The sequence below is a fragment of the Garra rufa genome, chromosome 5 (assembly GCF_049309525.1).
Source record: "Garra rufa chromosome 5, GarRuf1.0, whole genome shotgun sequence".
NCBI classification, from domain to species: Eukaryota; Metazoa; Chordata; class Actinopteri; order Cypriniformes; family Cyprinidae; genus Garra; species Garra rufa.
The window spans coordinates 18,102,638-18,122,744 of record NC_133365.1 but is presented as its reverse complement, the minus strand read 5'-3'; the positions used below and the strand labels follow the sequence as shown (position 1 = coordinate 18,122,744).

General features: G+C 43.2%; 1 protein-coding gene across 1 annotated transcript; it reads right to left on the bottom strand.

Moving 5' to 3' along the window:
* Positions 1–5,378: 5,378 nt before the first annotated feature.
* On the bottom strand, positions 5,379–19,339 carry LOC141334774 (uncharacterized). The gene is made up of 11 exons (XM_073840000.1): positions 18,874–19,339; positions 18,685–18,823; positions 14,033–15,444; positions 11,596–12,173; positions 11,432–11,499; positions 11,137–11,351; positions 10,773–11,023; positions 10,540–10,683; positions 9,683–9,842; positions 9,399–9,446; positions 5,379–9,259 (listed from the first exon to the last, which is right to left on the bottom strand). The coding sequence occupies exons 1-11, from the start codon at positions 19,337–19,339 to the stop codon at positions 8,973–8,975; spliced, it is 3,768 nt and encodes a 1,255-aa protein (XP_073696101.1). The 3' UTR covers positions 5,379–8,972.
* Between the last annotated feature and the right edge of the window lie 768 nt (positions 19,340–20,107).

Below are 20,107 nucleotides of genomic sequence, written 5' to 3'. Positions count from 1 at the left end.
GTCCTCGAGAGAGCATCGCTGATTTCATCGTGTGGGTGCTGGTGTCCAGCAGATCTTCGTCGAACGCGGAGGACGACACCAGCCCCACACCTGACCCAGAACCCAGCCCAACATCACCCCGACAAGCGGAGTTGCAGCCCGAGCCCACCGACGATGGAGAGCCAGAGCCAAGAGCGACAGAGCCAGAGCCGGACACATCGGACCAGGTGCGAGAGCCGACTGCAACATCCGTGACGGTGGAGTATGACGTGGAGCTAGAGAGGGCTACAGAGAGCCCTGCCCACTGCACCACCGCTGAGGGTGAGCTTGGATCTATTTCTGGGGATTTAATAGACTTCTTCTCGGATCTTGCCCAAGATAACTCTGGTAACTTAATTGACTTTGATATGGAAATATCCATCTGTCCTGTCTGCCCGGAATTCCCACCCACCCACCCTCTGTCATCTGATGCCATGTTTGTCTGGCCGCCGCTGTCCCCTGACAGCCCCTCAGCTCACCCTCAGCCCACCACCTGTGCAGTGGGCTCGCCGCGGGACTGCCAGTTTCCAACGGCGTCTCGGCTGGAGGATTCCTCAGCTCCGCCTCCAGCCTCCGAGTCCAGGACTCCGCCTCGGCCCTTCGACCCCGCGGTTCCACCACGGCTCTCGACGCCCTCCTCTTCACCGTCGCCCATCGATCCACCAGCTCCACCGGGCTCCATCGTCTTTCCGGCTCCGCCCTGGTCAGTCGTCACCCCATCGGCTCCTCAGGACTCTGCTCCTCCGGCTGTGCCTCGTCGCGCCGTCCCACCGGCTCCTTGGGACTCCTCCTTCCTGCGGGCACAGCCTCCATCCTCTGTCGCTCTGGCTCCGCCGCGGATCTCCGGGACTCCGCCTCCGCCTCGGGCGCCAGAGCCTGTTCCACCTTGGCCCTCCGGATCCTCGGCGTCACCCCGGATCATTGGCTCTCCGTCTCCGCCTCGGGCTCCTCCTCCATCTGCTCCGCCTCTGTCGGTCGGCCCCATGGAGTCGGCGGTCCTCCCTCCACCATGGCTCCTCCCTCCGTCGGCTCCACCGTGGGCCGTCATCATGGCTGTGGTCTGGGTCCTGTGGATTTCCTCCTGCTTCAGGCCCCTCCTGTGTCTTCCCTGGCTCCTCCCTCCGTCGTCGCCCCCATGGACTATTTTCTGTGTTACCTGGACTCTTGTTTTGGTCCCCCTCCCGGGGTTGCGTCCTCCACCTAAGCCTCCTCCATGGACTCTGTTTTTCAGTTTTGCTGCCCCTCTAGTCTGTTTTCTGTTTCGTACGGCGCGAGGACGCGCCTTTGCGGAGGGGGGCGTAATGTCATAGTTATGTCAGTTTATGTCTTTGGTTTCTCCCATTTGTCTTCCCCCCGTTGATCTATCATTTGGTTTAGCCCTCGTCACCGTCATCTGTTACACCTGTGTTTTATTATCAGTCATCAATGTCACCTGTGTATCTTGATTAGTTTGTCTTTAAGAGTCTGTCTTTGAGTTCAGTGTATGGTCGGTCCTTAACGTTTGTGTGTGAAAGCTCTTCGTGTTCCTGCCTTGTTCCTCTTGGAGAATTATATTAAATATATTGTATTTGTGAATATCGTCTCGTCTAGTCCTGCATACACCCATGACAAAAGGTGATTTTCTCTATTTCGATTTTTTTTTTTTTTTTTTTTTTTTTTTTTTTTTTTTTTTGCAGATTTTCAAATAATTGTATCTCGGCCAAATATTGTCCTATCCTAACAAATGTATTTATATATTCAGCTTTCATATGATGTATAAATCTAAGTTTTAAAAAAAATGCCTTATGTCCCTTATGTTGACAGTGGAGTTACATGCATCAAGGTAATTAGATGCTTACTCTGTGACTCCAGCAATGTGTCTGCAACTCAAAAAGCAAGACCTATAAAATTTACATATGACCGCACCCACTCTTATGGCAAAAATAAGGTGGATACAGGTCTTGAATGCACTGTAGAAAGGTTGCAATTTACATAATCCACACAACTTTCACTTTTGTTTCAGGGTGTTTTGTCTACTTTCTTTTTTTCTTGAAATACGCTTCATTAGCTGAACAATCCATTGAAAGCACTTACATCTGTCCCTCACAGCCTCATTTTCATTCCTGTCAAAAATAATCTATGGCACTTAAATATATTTACTATTTAAAATAACTCTTTTCTATTTAAATATATTTTTAAAAAAGTAATTTATTCCCATGATTTCAAAGCAAGTTTTTTGCACATGATCCTTTAGAAATCATTTTAATATTCTGAGTTGCTGCTAAAAAACACATTATTATTATTATTATATTGAAAACAGCTGAGTAGAATAATTTTCGTTTCTTTGATTAATAGAAAGTTCAGAAGAACAGCATTTATCTGAAATAGAAACTTTATAAATATCTTTATCATCATATTTGATCAATTTAAAGCATCTTTGCTAAATAAAAGTATTGACCATAATTATACTGACTTCAAGCTTTTGTATATTATAGTGTATAATGTTACAAAAGCTTTTTTTTTCAGATCATTGCTGATCTTTGGCTCTTCTATTAATCAAAGAATTCCAACAAAAAAGGTTAAATACTGTTTTTAATGAATTAATAATAATAATGTTTTTTGAACAGCAAATCAGCATATTAGAATGATTTCTGAAGGATCATGTGACACTGAAAAAGAATGATGTAAAAATTTTTGCTTTGATCATAGGAATAAATTACATATATTTAAATATATTAAATAGTAAAAATATTTCATAATATTACTGCTTTTGCTGTATTTTGGATCAGATAAATGCAGGCTTGGTGAGCAAATGAGACTTATTTAAAAAAACATGAAAAATCTTACTGTCCAAAAACTTTTGACTGGTAGTGTATATAATTATTAATGAAAAACTTGTCTATCCTACCTTTAATTCATCAAGCAAACCTACCTCATTTTGTGCTTATCTTCAAAAAGCAGACACAATCTCAGGAAAATACGTAACAGTACGTTTTGGAGCAGTGTTATCAATCTAGGTTGAAGCGTCTTTAGCTCAGTTAAGGTAAGACACAAGTTATAACCTGTATATTACAAAAGTAGGAGGGAGTGGGTAACTTAGCTTGGCCAATGAATTAGCTGATATTATCTATAGTGGGGCTGGGCAACCTTAACAAGTGCCATTTTCCCTCACAACTCCCTAAATATATATGTAATACCAGCTAAAATGGGCCGTAGTGTAAAATGGGCCACGAAAAGGTTAGAGAGTGTTTGCTCAGTCATAATTCCCCTCCTAATAATTTTAAATTTTCGGTGACACTGGGCAGATTTAAACATGACAGCAATAAAGTAGAATAAGTAAAATGTGTTATATTAATCATCATGTGCATATTTCATTATCCTCTGTATTGGGGGAGGAAAAAAAACATTGCTCACTAGGAGGATGTTAATACATCTCTTATGTGTGCAATACTGGCCTCATATTGCATGATAAATGTAAGTTTCCCTTGGAAAATATTAATTATAATTTGAATACTGTATGTAACAGATACATGGACATTTATTGCACAGCTATTGCAACAATATAGCTGTGTGCATTTTCATGTGGACCCTGGAAACACATTTTGTGAAGGAGAAACAATTGTTTAAAGTTAGTGATTCTTTATGAGAGTCGTTATATTGTTATTGAATCCTCACCTTATAGTCTTAATGCAGTTTTTTAATATGGCAGATGTGGTTACCTTGTGGTTGACATAAATAGGGAGAGAATAAACTTTACGGAGAGCAGGGAAAAAAAGAGAAGGAGCACAAAAACGTGATATTGAAAGGATTTTCAATTACTAAGAACACAACTATTGTTCCACAGGGGTTTATTATGTGGAGTAAAATTGTGTTTAAATATTACATAATCATAATCTATAAAATTCCAAATTCAGAAAAAGCATCTTGGACAGTAAAACACTGACAAATATTGTTTGGGTGACTGTAATACCCAAACTTTTAACTTTGGTTTCTATAATTAATTTAGTTAAAAATTCACCAGTACTAGCATTATTGCAAAATATTCATTTGAGCCATGCTAGAAGAGAACAGTCTATTTGTGGGGTTTGAGCATGAATGTGAGGTTTATGGGCAATTGTGTTTTGGTAATAATTAAGTTGGGTAACGATTTACTGGAAATTGAGCTGTTGTTGTGCATGTTGCAACATGCACATAGGCATGTGGTGTTCTGAAATGAGGAGGCAAATTCCTCAATGCTTTTTAATCAAATGTAAATTCATGCCCCAAGAAAAAAGTAAAAAAAAAATTATTTATATCTATTCCTATAATTTTACATGAACAGTGTAATCAATATCCTGTTTATTTATTAAAATAACTCAAGGCAGTAATGATTTAAACAATATTATTTTATTTGTGAACTTATGTGCAGCTATTCTTTTAGTTCACTTTTAACTAGGCCTATTTAGAATGTTTTTTATGCGGATCATCACTCATCAAAACTCATCAAAAAGATTGTTTTAAATTTCACCTAGCTGATTACCCACTAAAAACTCACACAGATAATGTTTTCATGCCATTTTAAATATTTCATGCGGAATATTTTGTTCCAGGCAGGTTTTTGAGCTTGTAAATCACCACTTCAAATCACGGCAAGTCACGCCAAACTGCCTTAGCGTATTTATTATAATAATATTATTAATAATTTGATTGCAATGTTATATTGTCCTAAAGTCTATTTTTCCACTGTGTATCACGTGTAAACACAGCAGCCATAGGGGCTGCCATTGTTGTTTCATGGGCTATGTTACGTCAGAGCTCGGAACTGGGAGTACATCGATCTAGTACAAGTTCACGGGTGGGAAGTCACAGGTTTGACTGCCGTTCCAGTGCACTTTCACGAGTAGAAGGTTGGAAAAACACAGGTACTGATCTGCAAATGCGGAACGTGCACGAACACAAGAGGGAGATTTATCGCATGAACCAATCACAGCTGAACATAACCAATCATATCCAATCACGATAGAGGCATTGCCTTCTCTCACATGACTTTCCCCCATTCATTCTCAGTTACCCCGCAGCAAACCCACTGCATGCTTTAGGCGTCCGTTAAAACATGGTCTCAGGGAAGGTGAAAGAGACGCAGACTCTCGCTTTACCTGCTGTTGGAGAATGTTTCTTTAAAAAAATAAACAAGTTATTCATACACTTTTGAATTATATGTTGTAACACTGGCGTTGTTTTATTTTTGTACTAATTTTTTTTGTCTCATTTAATATTGAGGAGAAACTGCCTCCCTTACCTCCTCGGAGGAAACACCCCTTACCATACAAATAGGACAAAAAGTTTGAAGGGTTAAAACCCATTTAAAAATGCATAATCAGAGTTACTGGACAGTCATCAAACATTTGGATTTATTAATTATCATTTGTATCAACATAAGCACATTTTTAGGAGCATCAAATGTCACAATATTAACACACCACATTTGATACAATTCCTACAACAGTTGGACAAACCCATGAATTCATAATCATCACAATCTAAACAATGTCACATCTCAGTAATTTCATTATATATGCACAGCCAAAATTTAACAGCAGGAGTTTGAACATAAATTAATACATTTTCTGCTCTATTTCTCTGTTGTTCAGTTCCTCTGTTGCTGAATTACTGTGGGGTTAGATTACTGCCACAATTCTGAGTGTGGAAGATCATATTTTGAGCACGCAAAAGAGGATTTTGCACACGCACAAACTGAGTTTTATGAAGAAAATGTCTGTTTCGCAAAGAAGTACGTACTTTGAGCGCCAAAATCAATTTTTTATTTCAAATATGTTTTTGGATGTGTGCAGATCTTCTCTTTTGCAAGTGCAACGTTTCACTAGCTTACTCCCCTGATGCCCGCCCTCAGTGCTCTCCAACACAACCAAGTGTTACAATATGCCATAATTCCAGCCAATCAGAGACGAGGCCGCTAAATTCTGATTGGTTGCGTTGACAACCAATCACAACATTCCATGCATTATAATGACAGCGGAAGAGAAAAAATACAGTCCCAATTCGCCTACTTATATGCACTAAAAGTATGTACTCTTTTTGTGAAGAAAAAGTACATACTTTTGAGTATGTAGCAGAATAATAGGCAAGCTTCGGACATACTACTTCGTCATAACTGCTTCTTTAATGGACGCTCTGTTGCTTAGTTACCTGAATCCTGTTTAAACTGCCCTGTCAATCATCACAGTTAATATTTATATACATTTGTTTAATTTAATTTCCTACCGTATTAGAGAGAAATGAAGGCACTTTCTTTCACGAGTCTTTCATGCCGAGAACTCTGCTCTTGTGTTGGCACAATTATGCATTTAAACGTTAATGACCAACCCTATCATTATAAAAGTTCATAATGTTGCTGCACATGAAATATAACACGGATAACATTAAAAAAATATTTTTTATTAGGTTACACATTGATTATTTATCACTAAAGCCCCTTTCTCTACCTGTCCATTGGTCGCGCATATCCGCCATATTTGTAGTTTTTTTAACACTTTTGTTAAAAAAAAGTGTTTGTAGTTCTAATCGAATCCTCGTTCACCGCGCAATGTGTTGTGGGCAATTCAATCCCACAATGCATCGCAAAAACGAGTGTACTAACCATAGATATAAACTACGGAGCCCCTTACGTCACCTGTAGAAGAAAAATAATTAATCCGTGGGGACGGTTTTGCAATTCGTTCCCTCAGTTTATAAACCATTCTCACGAATTCTTAAACTGTTCCCTCAGTTTAACAATTCGTGCCCACGGATTAACAAACCGTGCCCACGAATTTCCAATCCGTGCGCTCAGATTTTGTAAACCGTACCCTCGGATTTTGAATCTGTACCCACAAATTCATAATCCGTGCGCACGCTTTCGCAATCCGTTCCCACAGTTTGTAAACTGCTCTCACGGATTTGTGGCCCCGCCCCCAAATTCAACCAGGACACCTGTTTATATGCTGGATGCATTGTTTTGCATTTATTAAACTTTATTTCTCAGTAGGCTATATGAGACTATGCAACACTGACAAAACAGAGTTTTTAGCTTTATTTTATATTAATCACCAATAGATTAGCTGCCAAAACATCATGTGTTTTAACCTATTGGTTATTAATGTAAAATAAACGATAAAAGAAGCCTGTTTTGTAAGTGCGGTCATGGTACCAAAATAAAATAATAAGTGAAGAGCGCTGTTCAAACGGCTTTGTTTTATATAATATTTTTCAAAATATAAAATTACCTGAATTAAAAAAAAACGAGTTTTGGAGAGGAGAAGGTAAAAAGCAATACAAAACAAATAATGTACAGGTTATGTTGCCATTTCTTTGCTCTCAAACTAAATGCAATGTAATAATAGGCCTTATTTAATAATAACAACATTAATAGTGCAGCATGCATCTAACTCTGGGTGAAAAGCTTATCATAATCACAAATCCGTGAGAGCAGTTTACAAACTGTGGGAACGGATTGCGAAAGCGTGCGCACGGATTATGAATTTGTGGGTACGGATTCAAAATCCGAGGGTACGGTTTACAAAATCTGAGCGCACGGATTGGAAATTCGTGGGCACGGTTTGTTAATCCGTGGGCACGAATTGTTAAACCGAGGGAACAGTTTAAGAATTCGTGAGTACGGTTTATAAACTGAGGGAACGAATTGCAAAACCGTCCCCACGGATTAATTATTTTTCTTCTGGTGACGTAAGGGGCTCCGTAATAAACCATAGATGTATATATATCTATGGTACAAACGATGTACGCTCAACAGCTAGAGATAACCCATAATGCACTGTGAGAGTCGCGCGCCGACTGAATTCCCGCGTATCGCCAGAAGATGGCGAAAGCATCTAAACATCATCCATCTGTTCATTTTACAAAGCGCTGGTCCATGGAGTAATACAGCGTAAAACACAGGTACCAATTCTTTGTAAGGTGATTATTGATTTTTTTAACCAGGGTTTATACGTAAATTCCTTGACATTGTTCAAGATAAATCCTTTCATCTTACTACTCGAACTGTCAGTTTTAAATGATTGTTAAACAGCAAGCAATACTATGCAAAAAGCGGCAGTCCTTCCGGTGCACTTAGTGTCCGAATTCACTCACTCGTTTTTATTCACTCCTTCAAGTGAACTGTACGAGTGGACTAATGTAGGGAATAGTGAATGAGGGTATAGGGGGCGATTTCGGATACAGCCATTGATCCGCACTTCGAATTCTGAAGTTAAGTAGTAGACCATCCGGGAATCTTTGGAATACTTTTTTAAACATACTACGATTTGGGACACACTAATTCTATTTTCGAATACTATTTAGGACAGATAGTATGCGAATTGGGATGCAGCATAAGTTGGTATTCTGATCATATTTTTTTCCAAGCACATTTTAGCAATTCCAATCAACATAACTAATATTAATACCTTATTATTTAATCATTTCTAAGTGATAAAATTGTTTATGAAGGCTGAAAGTGAAAAAAATGGGCTAAAAATGAACTCTCAAAACTTACTGCCAGATTTTGGAAAATAAATTCTTCTAATAGGGGTACAAGAGGATGTGGTGCTTGTCCTTCAAGAATAATTCTAAACTTATCTGTATATAAAGCCAATAAAAATCTGTCTTCAAGTATTTCACAACACTTCAGCATGCTATTATTATTAAGTGAGGGAATTTTTTCTTTTTAAATCTGAATCTCTGAGAACCTGACACATTGCTCTTCTGGAGACTCCAGGTAGGTTGCAGTTCTGGAAAATTGTGGTACTGGAGACAAAATGGTTCCTGATGGTTTCACACCTAATTCTTCACCTTAATTAAGTTCAGTTAACATACCTATTTTCTTCTCCACATGTTTTTGATGGATATCTAACCCCATAATCATAGCCTTGCGATACAGCACCACACTGCCCAAACCACATATTGCAAGCATCTACATTAGGTCACATTAGATCAAAAGACTATTCGTCAAAAACAAAAAAATGGTCGATATTGTCGATAACCCCAATATCTTTCATAAGAACTTTTTCTTCCTTGCACAGACATTTGAAAAATCTTAATTCTGATGAACGACCTTGTGAATTTATGATTTCAAAGATACTTCTCATTTTTTCCTGAGATGATGTCATTGCTGTGATTTTACTTAAATGATCATCGGCAATAATGCCATAAAAGTGATCTAAAATGGCATGAACATTCTTCACCCTTTGGATAAGCTGAGTTCTGTTGTTTTTGAGAAAGGATAAACCTAGAATGTAGACATTTACACAGTTTATTTGTACAGTACATTTAAATGTTTGTGAAAAAGCAGCTATTAATCTATAGTCTACTGATTCAAATGTAAATAAAATGGCTAGGCTAAGTTTAGGTTAAGGTTATGTGCTTACACTGCTCTTCAGTTGATAGGCTTTGTCTTCTGTTTTCTGCTGTATAGTCTGTAAGATGTAAAGTTGATTAATTCTTCTTCATTTTCAACTCCTTTAAGATTAACCATATCACTTGATTTAAATGATGAGTAAAATCCTTAAACAATTCATGCATATTATACATTGTGCAGAGCTCATGTGCTCAGGTAAATCAGCACAAAGGAAACTGTTGCAGCCTGAACTGAACAAATAAAATGTGAATTGTTGTCATGTCAGTTATTTACTTCCACAAAAGTACGTCTTACCTGTCAGTGTTATGTTACGGCTCCATACAGATTCAAACGCTCCTTTCTTGGGGTTTTTCTTTTTGAGCTGTAAGTTCACCTTCATCACACCATCTGGCAACTTTATATCAAATGTTGGAAAGTGATATTTCCACCGATCACTCAACTGTAATGTTGTGTCCTTAAAAAGGAAAGAGAAGGATAATAAGTCTGATTAAAATGATGCACAATTGTAACAAATCCATATGACTGATTTTTTTTCATGACATACAATACAAATATGGCAGACTGAAAATAGGGTTTTAAAATGGGGAAATAGTAAGCCTAATAATAAAGATAATGAAAATGTACCCCTTGTAGTCTCACTGTACTTTGTTAGGTCTTGGTTGTCATCCCTAGTGTTTAGTTGGTGTTCTCAGTTCAAGTTCTTGTTTGCGTATAATGTTTTTATTCTTTCTTGTATTTTCTAGTGTCTTGTTTGTTTTGATAACTAAAAGTTTTGTCTGCTTTTGGATTGTCTGTTAGTTCTGTGGTTCTCTCCAGCCCTCAGGGCCCATGCACTTGCTCTGCACATTTTGTATGTCTCCCTCATTTAACGCACCTGATTCAGATCATCAGCTCTTTAGGAGAAGGATCCATGAACTGAACTGAACTTCAGAAACATACAAAATGTGCAGAGCAGTGGGCTCCGAGGACTGGAGTTGAGAACCACTAAGGTAACACATCACAGACACTCTTATCAATTAATTAATTTGATAATCATGAGTACGGTAGACCTTTATGAAAAGTAAATAATCATAAGTAACCAAAAAGATAAACAAAAGTAAAATCTTGGTCATGTTTTCCATGTCTTATTTCTTATTCTAATCCATACTGACCGGTGGTTCTATCTCTGATATTAGCCTCTCTGAACATCCATGCTGCTCAACTGAATCACAGGACATGCTGTACTGACATTTATTTTTGAGTATGCATTGACAAGAGGTTTGGATTAATGTGTATTCTTCCATATCTTTTTTCACCTGGAAGAAAAGAGAAAAGGTAAGGTTGTTTATAAAGGTCAACCAAAAAATCGTGAAACTGCATAAATACAAAAATATTAAATATTTACTTCTCTGGGGTCCACATTGCATGCCTCTAGAAACACATGCAGCCTGTGTGTTCGCTGTATGTAGAATAGCATCACCTGGCCAATTATCTTAGACCAATGATCTGTGAACCAGTTAGATTTTTTGGAAAGAAAAAACTTTGATGTTCCTGTGATGCTCACTGTAACATGTGTGTCTGTGATATCCTGAGGTTTCAGTATATCAACAATCTGATTCGAGTAGTGGATAACTGACATGAAGAGGCAGGCATCCTCTGAGATTAAAAACAAACAAACAAATACATTTTTGCTATATCACTTTGCACTTTGTATTATTCACAGATTAAAATTCAGTAACATCATATTGTTCCTAAGACTGCCAACTCACCAATGGAGGTCTCACAGTGAGGTAGTCTGAGTTGAGACAGCTCACCCTGAACACATTTGATATCATACACAGGTCCTGCTTGGTAATGGTTGGCAGGTACTGGACAGTCACCATCCTGAAGATCAGTGCTGTACAGCACCTCTCCTTCCCCCTCCATGTTAAAACCAATCTGTGTAAACTTACAATGGAACCAGCCAGCATGGCTGCATTGTAACCTGTTTGATTTAAAAGAGATAACCAATATGCAAACTGATACTCTCAATTAACTTACTTCACCTGTTTGTTTGTGCAATACCTGTATTTTCTTTGTCCCTTTTGATGGACAACCTTGGGAGTGAACATAGTATCTTTTATGTCTGCCTTCTATGGAAAATAAAAAAATGTTTGTAACTATATTCTCAAGGCAAAATTAAATTAGCAAAAATAGAATTTTAACAGGTTAGGAAATCAGTGACTTACCTTTGAAACGTCTGAAGGGGACTGAGAATCTCCATCTGAAATGTCTGGTAATACCAGATGCATTGAATTATTTCTTCTGATCATCATCTGTATCATGTCTGAAAGCTCTTTTTTCTCTGTAGGTTCTGGTTTAGAGCCACAGATGCAGTATTTGTCCCCACATTTTTCAAGAAGCCAATCCAACACACTTCTCTGGGCTCCAGTATACTCCTTTATATTACAGTTTCCCTCTGTAAATACTACAACAACATGATTCCAGAATTTCTCTCCTAGAAATTCTACATTTTCTACTATCTCTTTAGTTTGGTCTGTGAATTCACCATCATGTAGAGTAAATGCAAGTAGAATGGCGTGAGGCCCAAGAGTAAGTTTTTCCCATCTAAGAATCCTCTTGGCATTGCAGATATCAATATCAACCAAGTGCACAGCCTCCTTGTTCATTGCTCCTTTGAAAGTCTTAATCCTACCACTGTCAACTTCGTAGCTTCCTCCATCAAAAACCAGGTTTAGAACAGATTTTTCTGTTTCGCTGAAACTCATGAGCCAAATTCTTGTCTCTGTGAGAAGAGGCCTTTCACCTATTTAAGAAAAAACAAATCTGTATAAGAAAAAACATCTGTATAAAGACACAGCTGACATGTTACTGCAGCTGATTTAAGAGATATGACAATTGATGCCATCAGTAAAGGGGTCATATGATGCGGTTTCTTGTTTCCTTGTCTTTGGAGTGTTACAAGCTGTTTGTGCATATATAAGATCTGTAAAGTTGCAAAGCTTAAACGCAAATTTTCGAGTGGGTGATGCGCATTTTACGGATGACTGTTTCATGAACCTGGGAGAGCAGCTTACATTGCCATCTGTACACAAAGAATTAAGGACAGTCTGCGCTTCTGACTGTTGGCCTGTAAGTACGTTTTCATATTTAAAGAATTCAGTACTGACTATTCAAACACCAGTTTTGAGCAGTGTAGAGTAGTGCTTGTTGTTTCTCATTCTACGAGAAATGCAAACATGGTGTTATGTTTACACGTTGTGTTAAACGAGAAACTAGAAATGCACAGTATGAGTCATTATAATCAAGTTATGTCCCCATTGGATGCAACAAATGCCTCATTTATAATGGGTTTTATTGTTTCTGTCTCGTCGCGCCCTGATCATGCCTAGAAACTACATGTAAATTCCATCACTTGCTTGATGTATTCGGCCAATCACAATGCACCAGATAGCCGGGCAATCAGAGAACACCTCGGTTTCCATCAACGTTGAGTTTTGTAAAAATTAAAGCGTTTCAGAAAGGCGGGGCAAAGAGGAATAACAATAATGTACAGTATGTGGAAAATAATTTGTTTTTTGAACCTCAAACTGCATAAACACATTTCATTACAACAAATACACAAAATAATGCTCTTTTTAGCAACATCATATGACCCCTTTAAACATGACAATGTTAATGTCAAATCCTAAATTACATTTAATTTGCACACACCCATGCATGTTCCCTATAGAGTTTTGTTAATTTGAATTCTTTTCATGAATGACATGACATGTAATCTTCAAATTAATGAATAAATTATTAAAGGAGAACTCCGGTGTGATATTGTATTGAATCATGATACCGAGTGTGAACGTACCTTGCATATCTCATCTCGGTTTGTGTCCTGCAGTCTGAAATCTGGGGTCAGTTAACCGATGCTAACAACAGGTTGTCAATGAGAGTGAATAGGGCATCGAAGTAGCCATGTAAATAAATCACTGTTTTACGCCATTTACGAGGCACAAAGTAGCTCCACACTTCATTGGTAGACTTCCTTGACACTCGACTTATCGTGACTAAATTCAAGATGGCGGCGACCGGTCTGTTTCTGATGGAAAATGTCTGTATAAATCTACTTGTAAATAAACTACCGGTGCTTTTTCTGAGTTCTCAATGTCTCGTTTTAAATGTCAGGGCCCTTGGAAGTCTACCAATGAAGTGTGGAGCTACTTTGTGCCTCGTAAATGGCGTTAAACAGTGATTTATTTACATGGCTACTCCGATGCCCTATTCACCCTCATTGACAACCTGTTGTGAGCATCGGCTAACTGACCCCAGATTTCGGACTGCAGGACACAAACCGAGATGAGATATGCAAGGTACGTTCACACTCGGTATCATGATTCAATACACTTTAGGTCAATATCACACCGGAGTTCTCCTTTAATAAACACAGTCAGTCTTATTAAACAATATATTTTACAGTGCAATTGTGTTCTAATATATATCTTAAATAAATGAATTTAGCAATCATAAATACTGAACAAATAGACGCACGACAAAGGCCCTTTTAAAAGAGGGTCATTTGTTTGGGTTTGACCTGGACACTGTTTAATGGAGAAATAAGAAAATAGTTTAAATATATATTAAATAATCTGTAAATGTATGCAGTGTTTTATTTACCAAAATCAAACCCATTTTTAAGGGCTCTCTTATAAAACTCTTCAGCCTTGGGTTTTTCACCCTTCACTTCATGAATGAATCCCTGTATGCCACACACCATGCCATCATCTGGGTTTTTTAGCCTATTAACACGATGGTCAATCATCTTTTTCAGTTTCTTTTCACACCTCTTGCCTTCCTCTGATTCTGGTTGCAGCCTCAGACCTTGCATGAAATGTTGGAACGCTAGTTCCTCAGACCTTTTGTAGTAGAGTTGGTATTGGCCATGTAAACAATGAACTTCCTGCAGATCTCGTTTTTTATTTTTAGATATTTTAACTGCTTCTTCAAAGAGACTCTCATTGTCAAAGTTACCCAGTTGTCCATAATGTAGTGCTAAATCTGCCATTGCAGCAGCAAAAGAAGGTTTTAGGGAAACCGCCATTTTCAGATGATCGATGCACTGATTCAGGTATTGGTGTATTTCAGCAGACTCTTTAACATCAGACTCTGCTTTACCATGTGTCCTATGTTTCTTTTCCAGGATTTTTATTTTGCTTTTATAACACATAGCCAATTCATGGTGTATAAAGGCAGAGTTTGGAGTAGCGTGCAGAGCTTCTTCTAGTAGAGCAATGGCAGAGTCCATGTTTCCTAATTGGCGGAAAAATTTTGCTGCATACCTTATGACGTATGGGTTTTCATGGGACATCTCTAGTGCCACAGTCACCTTCTTTGATGCAGTTTCGCATGTCATCCAATCATCTTTGTTATGCAGCATTCTCAGCGCTAACAAGACTAGTAGAAGAGCATCAGCTGGATCAAGTTCTATAGCTCTTTTGAGCTGTTTTATTGTTGGTGAGTCTAAAGAGTCAGAGGTCTCATTTGTTGTTCGGTACAGTGTCATTGCATAACCTGCATTTAAATCACCGTCATCTGGGTTCATTTCAAGGGCCTGTCTAAAGCATTCCTTTGCAGCATTGTAGTATTTGTAAGAGAATTTAAGAAAAGTCCAACCCTTTTCTCGGAGCACCTCAAAGCTATAAGTGAATCCTTCCGAAAATTTTCTGCGGATCCTCTCTAACTCTCTCAAATAGTCTTCACATTTGGAGAACTCATTCATATGGTAGTGCAACCAGGCAAGGTCTCCATAGGTCACAATAAGAACTTTATCACTGTCTTTGTAACGTTCTTTTGCAATCTCCACTGATTTCTGCAGATTTGTTAGTGCTTCTTGCTGAAATCCACAGAGATACTGAACAAAACCAAGGCTTCTGTAAAATCTTGTTACTCTCGCCTTATTAGATTCCAGTTGAATCTGTTCCTCAAGACGATTCAGTAAATCAAAGAGAGCAAAGTCTTCTTCTTCTCTTAGAGACCAAGTAAAATGGCACTCCTGCAGAAGCAGTTTGGTTTTTAAAGCACCTTCAAGACTGAAAACAGAAGGAAAAGTTGAGACATACTTAAGAATAAGTATTAAGATTTTAAACATTCTATTTACAGTATATTAGAGTAGGCATTTATTTCAGGTACACTCGCATGCAGGCAAACAGAAAGATACCACATGTGGAATTATTATATTGTGGCCGGGCGGGGAACAGCACGACAAGACAAGACTTTTAGTTGAGCCCCGGAGGGTGAGTTTATTGAACAGACTTAAGTGAAACGGTGAAATGGCAGGTGAATGTGCGTCGGTGCTCCGTGAGAGGTGAAGTCCTTGTCGTGCAGAATCCCCCAGGAAGGTGCAAGCAAACGGGTAGGTGCTTGAAGGTGAGTTCGCGGTGGTGGCGGTGTCCGGGAAGTGACGGTAGCCAATCGTTCACGGCGAATCTGAAAGGGGAAAATGAGAGCAGAGAGCAGGTAAGCTTCAACCTCATCGGAGATAGTTTCTCAGTGATCTGTGGTGAGCAACCGGCTTTTGTAGGGGCGGCGTCCGTGAACGATTGGTCCGTGGTGATGAGGTCCAGGTGTTTGGCGTGAGTTGCCAGGGCGACGCTGATTGTGCCTCGGGACTCCCGCCACACTCCCCCCCCCAAGCGACGTCCTGGTCCTGGTGGCAGAAACAAAAGGGGAGACAGGGGGTGGGAGGGGAATGACCCCTGACAGACCTGCATACGCTGCCCAAGACCGAGAGAGTCCGTCAGCGTTGGAGTTGCTGGATCCGGCCCGGTGGCGCACATCGAAGTGGAAGTCCTGGAGCGAGAGGAACCACCTCGTGACCCGGGCGTTAGTGTCTTTGGCCCGGGCCATCCACTGTAGCGGTGCATGATCTGTAAACAGTGTAAAATGTCGACCTAATAAATAGTACCTCAGCTCCAGGACTGCCCACTTGATGGCGAGAGCTTCTTTCTCTACCGCGGCGTAGTTGCGCTCGGCCTTGGACAGCTTCCGGCTGATGTACACAATCGGATGCTCCTCTCCCTCCTGGACCTGGGAGAGCACGGCCCCCAATCCCGTGTCGGAGGCATCCGTTTGGAGCAGGAAGGGACAGCTGAAGTCTGGGGCACGCAGGACGGGCTCGGTGGTCAGGGCCTCCTTGATGCGCCGGAAGGCCTCCTCGGTTTCCCCAGACCAATGGATCCGCTCTGGCTGTCCCTTCCTGGTCAGGTCTGTCAGAGGGGCGGCTATAGAGGAAAAGCCGGGGATAAAGCACCGATAATAACCCGCCAACCCCAAGAAGGCACGTACCTGCGACTTGGTGGATGGCTTAGGGGCATCCATGATGGCTTTGACCTTGTCCTCCTGAGGCCGGATGAGTCCTCTTCCCACTTTGAAGCCGAGGTACCTGCCTTCGTTCATGGCTAGGTGGCATTTGCGGGGGTTGGCGGTTAGTCCAGCCCGGCGAAGCTCCAACAGCACCCTGCGCAGCCGCTCCAGGTGGTCTTCCCACGCCTCCGAGTGGATGACCACGTCGTCGAGGTACGCTGCGGCATAGGCCTGATGGGGACGGAGGATCACATCCATTAGTCGTTGAAAGGTGGCGGGGGCCCCATGCAGGCCAAAGGGGAGAACCCGGTACTGCCAGTGCCCCGAGGGCGTCGAGAAGGCCGTTTTGGGCTTGGCGTCGGCCGAGAGGGGGACTTGCCAGTAGCCTTTGGTGAGGTCGAGTGTTGTGATGTACCGAGCCCTCCCCAACCGTTCCAGGAGCTCATCCACTCGGGGCATGGGGTAGCTGTCAAAGTCGGAGATGTCGTTCAGGCGTCGGTAGTCATTACAGAACCTCAGGGTGCCGTCGGGCTTCGGGACCAGGACAATCGGGCTGGACCACGGGCTCCGTGATGGTTCTATTACCCCCAGCTTGAGCATCTTTTGGACTTCCGCCTCTATAGCCTGCCGGCGGGCCTCTGGGACTCGGTAGGGCCGTTGCCGGACGAGGACGCCCGGAGGGGTGCAGATGTCGTGGCTTAGGACATTAGTCTGGCCGGGGCTGTCGGAGAAGACGTCCAGGAACTGACCGACCAGGTGCCGCAGCTCCGTCTTCTGTGTGGCTGACAGGTTGGGATTGACATCTACAACCGCGGGATCTTGGGAGGCGAGGGCGGCGAGCTGGTCCCGGTCCCCGATCCACTTCTTCAACAGGTTAACGTGATATAATTGGTTTACTCTTCTTCGGCCGGGTTGTCTTACCCGGTAGTTAACTGGGCCCACTCGCTCTTCAACCGTGTAGGGCCCCTGCCACTGGGCCAAGAACTTGCAGGCTGCGTTGGGAACCAGGACCATCACTCTATCTCCAGGTTGGAACTCCCGCGGTTGGGCCGCCCGGTTGTAGAGACGTTGCTGGGCCTGTTGGGATTTCACCAAGTGTTCCCGGACTAACGGCATGACCCGGTCGATTTTCTCCCGCATGTCTCGGACGTGCTCGACGACGGTCCGGTAGACTGCCGGCTGCTGCTCCCAGGCTTCTCGGGCTACGTCGAGGAGGCCACGGGGTTGCCGGCCGAAGAGGAGTTCGAAGGGAGTGAACCCTGTGGAGGCCTGTGGTACCTCCCGGATGCCGAACAGCACATAAGGCAAGAGCAGATCCCAGTCCTTTTTGTCTTCGGCGGCCACCCGTCGCAACATCTGCTTTAAGGTCTGGTTGAACCTCTCGACGAGCCCGTCGGTCTGGGGGTGGTAGACCGAGGTCCTCACTTGCTTTACCTTCAGCAGCCGGCAGAGGTCAGCCATTAGCCGGGACATAAAGGGGGTTCCCTGGTCGGTCAGTATCTCCGACGGTAGACCCACCCGGCTGGAGAGCAGGAACAGCTCGCGAGCGATGGCTTTGGCGGTGGCTTGGCGGAGGGGGACTGCTTCTGGGTACCGGGTGGCGTAGTCCACGATAACGAGGATGTGCTCGTGTCCCCGGCCAGACCTCGGCAACGGCCCCACGATGTCCATCCCGATTCGCTCAAAGGGCACCCCGATGATGGGTAATGGAATCAGCGGGCTGGGGGGAGGTTTTCTGGGTGACGTGCGCTGGCACGTAGGGCAGGCCTGGCAAAACCTCCTGACCTCGGCCTCCAGGCCGGGCCAGTGGAACCGATCCCGAATCCGTTGCGTCGTGTTTTGGGCTCCCAGATGACCAGCCATGGGGTGCGAATGTGCCAACTCTAGGACCAGCTCCGTCTTGGTCTTTGGGACGACCAGCAGGTGTTTGACCTCCCCCCGTCGCTCCGCGACGCAGTATAGCAGACCGTTCTGGACGACGAAATATGGGAGAGGGTGAGGTGCCGGGAGGACTTCCTTTCCCTCCAGGATGCGGACCTGTCGCCAACAGTGCTTCAGACGGTCGTCCTCCTTCTGGGCGCGGCCAAAGTCTCCCCCGCCCGTAACCTGCCGGAAGACATCATGGAAGAGGTTAGTATTACGGGGGGGGGACTCACCATCTCTCCCACTGTCGGTTGTCAACAGGTTGGTATGGCCTCGAGATCCCCGCGACGGCGGCCGACGCTGGTGGTGCCGAGGACGAGGGGACCGGGCAGTTTCGGCGAGGGCAGCCTCCAACCCCGGCCAGTCGCGCCCCAACAGCAATGGGACCGGCAGGTCGCTTACGACTCCGACTTCCAGGGTCCAGGCTTTTCCATCCCTACGAAAGGTAAGTAGACTTGTAGGTACCTGGCGGGTGTCACCGTGGACACACGTGATAGGCATCGTCGATTTGGGGGCTGGCCGGGGCTCTAGGGGTCCGGGCCTGGCGAGGGAGACTGAACTTCCGGAGTCGAGGAGGGCCCGATACCGTCGTCCCCGAATCATGACGGAGGTTGTGGGGGCTCCTGGTGGCGTCTCCCGGTGCACCACGCAGCCGGCCATCCAGGCTTTGGCGGTCGGTGATGGTGGATCGGTGGGCATTGGCTCGTCGCGGGGACTGGGCGGTCTGTATACTGCGCGGGGGTGCGCCTCTGGCGTGCGTCGCTCCTGGTTCACCCTCCGGGGGAAAGGCGGCGCTCGCTCCCCGGCCTCCCGGTGGAAGGCTGCGTCCGCCAGCTCCACGGCGTCAACCAGCTCGGTTAGAGTTCTTGGACCCTTCATCCCGGCCGCCTGCTTCATTGAACGCGGTAGCGCTCTCAGCACCCGGTCGACTACTACTTTCTCGACTACCTGGGCCGGAGATGGCGAGTTCCCTAGTAACCAATGCTCCGCTAACCGCATCAGATCGGCTATTTGAGCGCGAATTGGCAACCGTGCTTTAAACTCCCAGTCATGAAAACGCTGTGCAGCCGCAACGGCTGAGAGCCCCAAACGCCCTAAAATTTCTCTCTTTAATTCACTATAGTTATTTTGTGCTGCTGCTGGCAATGAAAAATATGCCCGTTGGGCCTCACCAGAAAGCAGCGGTGCCAATATCTCCGCCCAAATTCCTCTCGCCCAACCCTCTGTGCGAGCGACAGACTCAAACATTTTGAGGTAAGCCTCAATATCATCATCTGCGGTCAGTTTAGGTAGTAGTCGAGCGGCGGCGGCGCGGGGGTCCGGCAGCGGGACGGTGTGAGCAGCCGGGGCACGTAGTTCTGCCAAATATCCTTGAATCTGTCCATGTTGCTCCGTCAACAGTTCAAAGCATTGCTGCTGGCGGACGCTAACCTCGGTGAGTTGTTTGACCAGTTCTTCCATGATCTC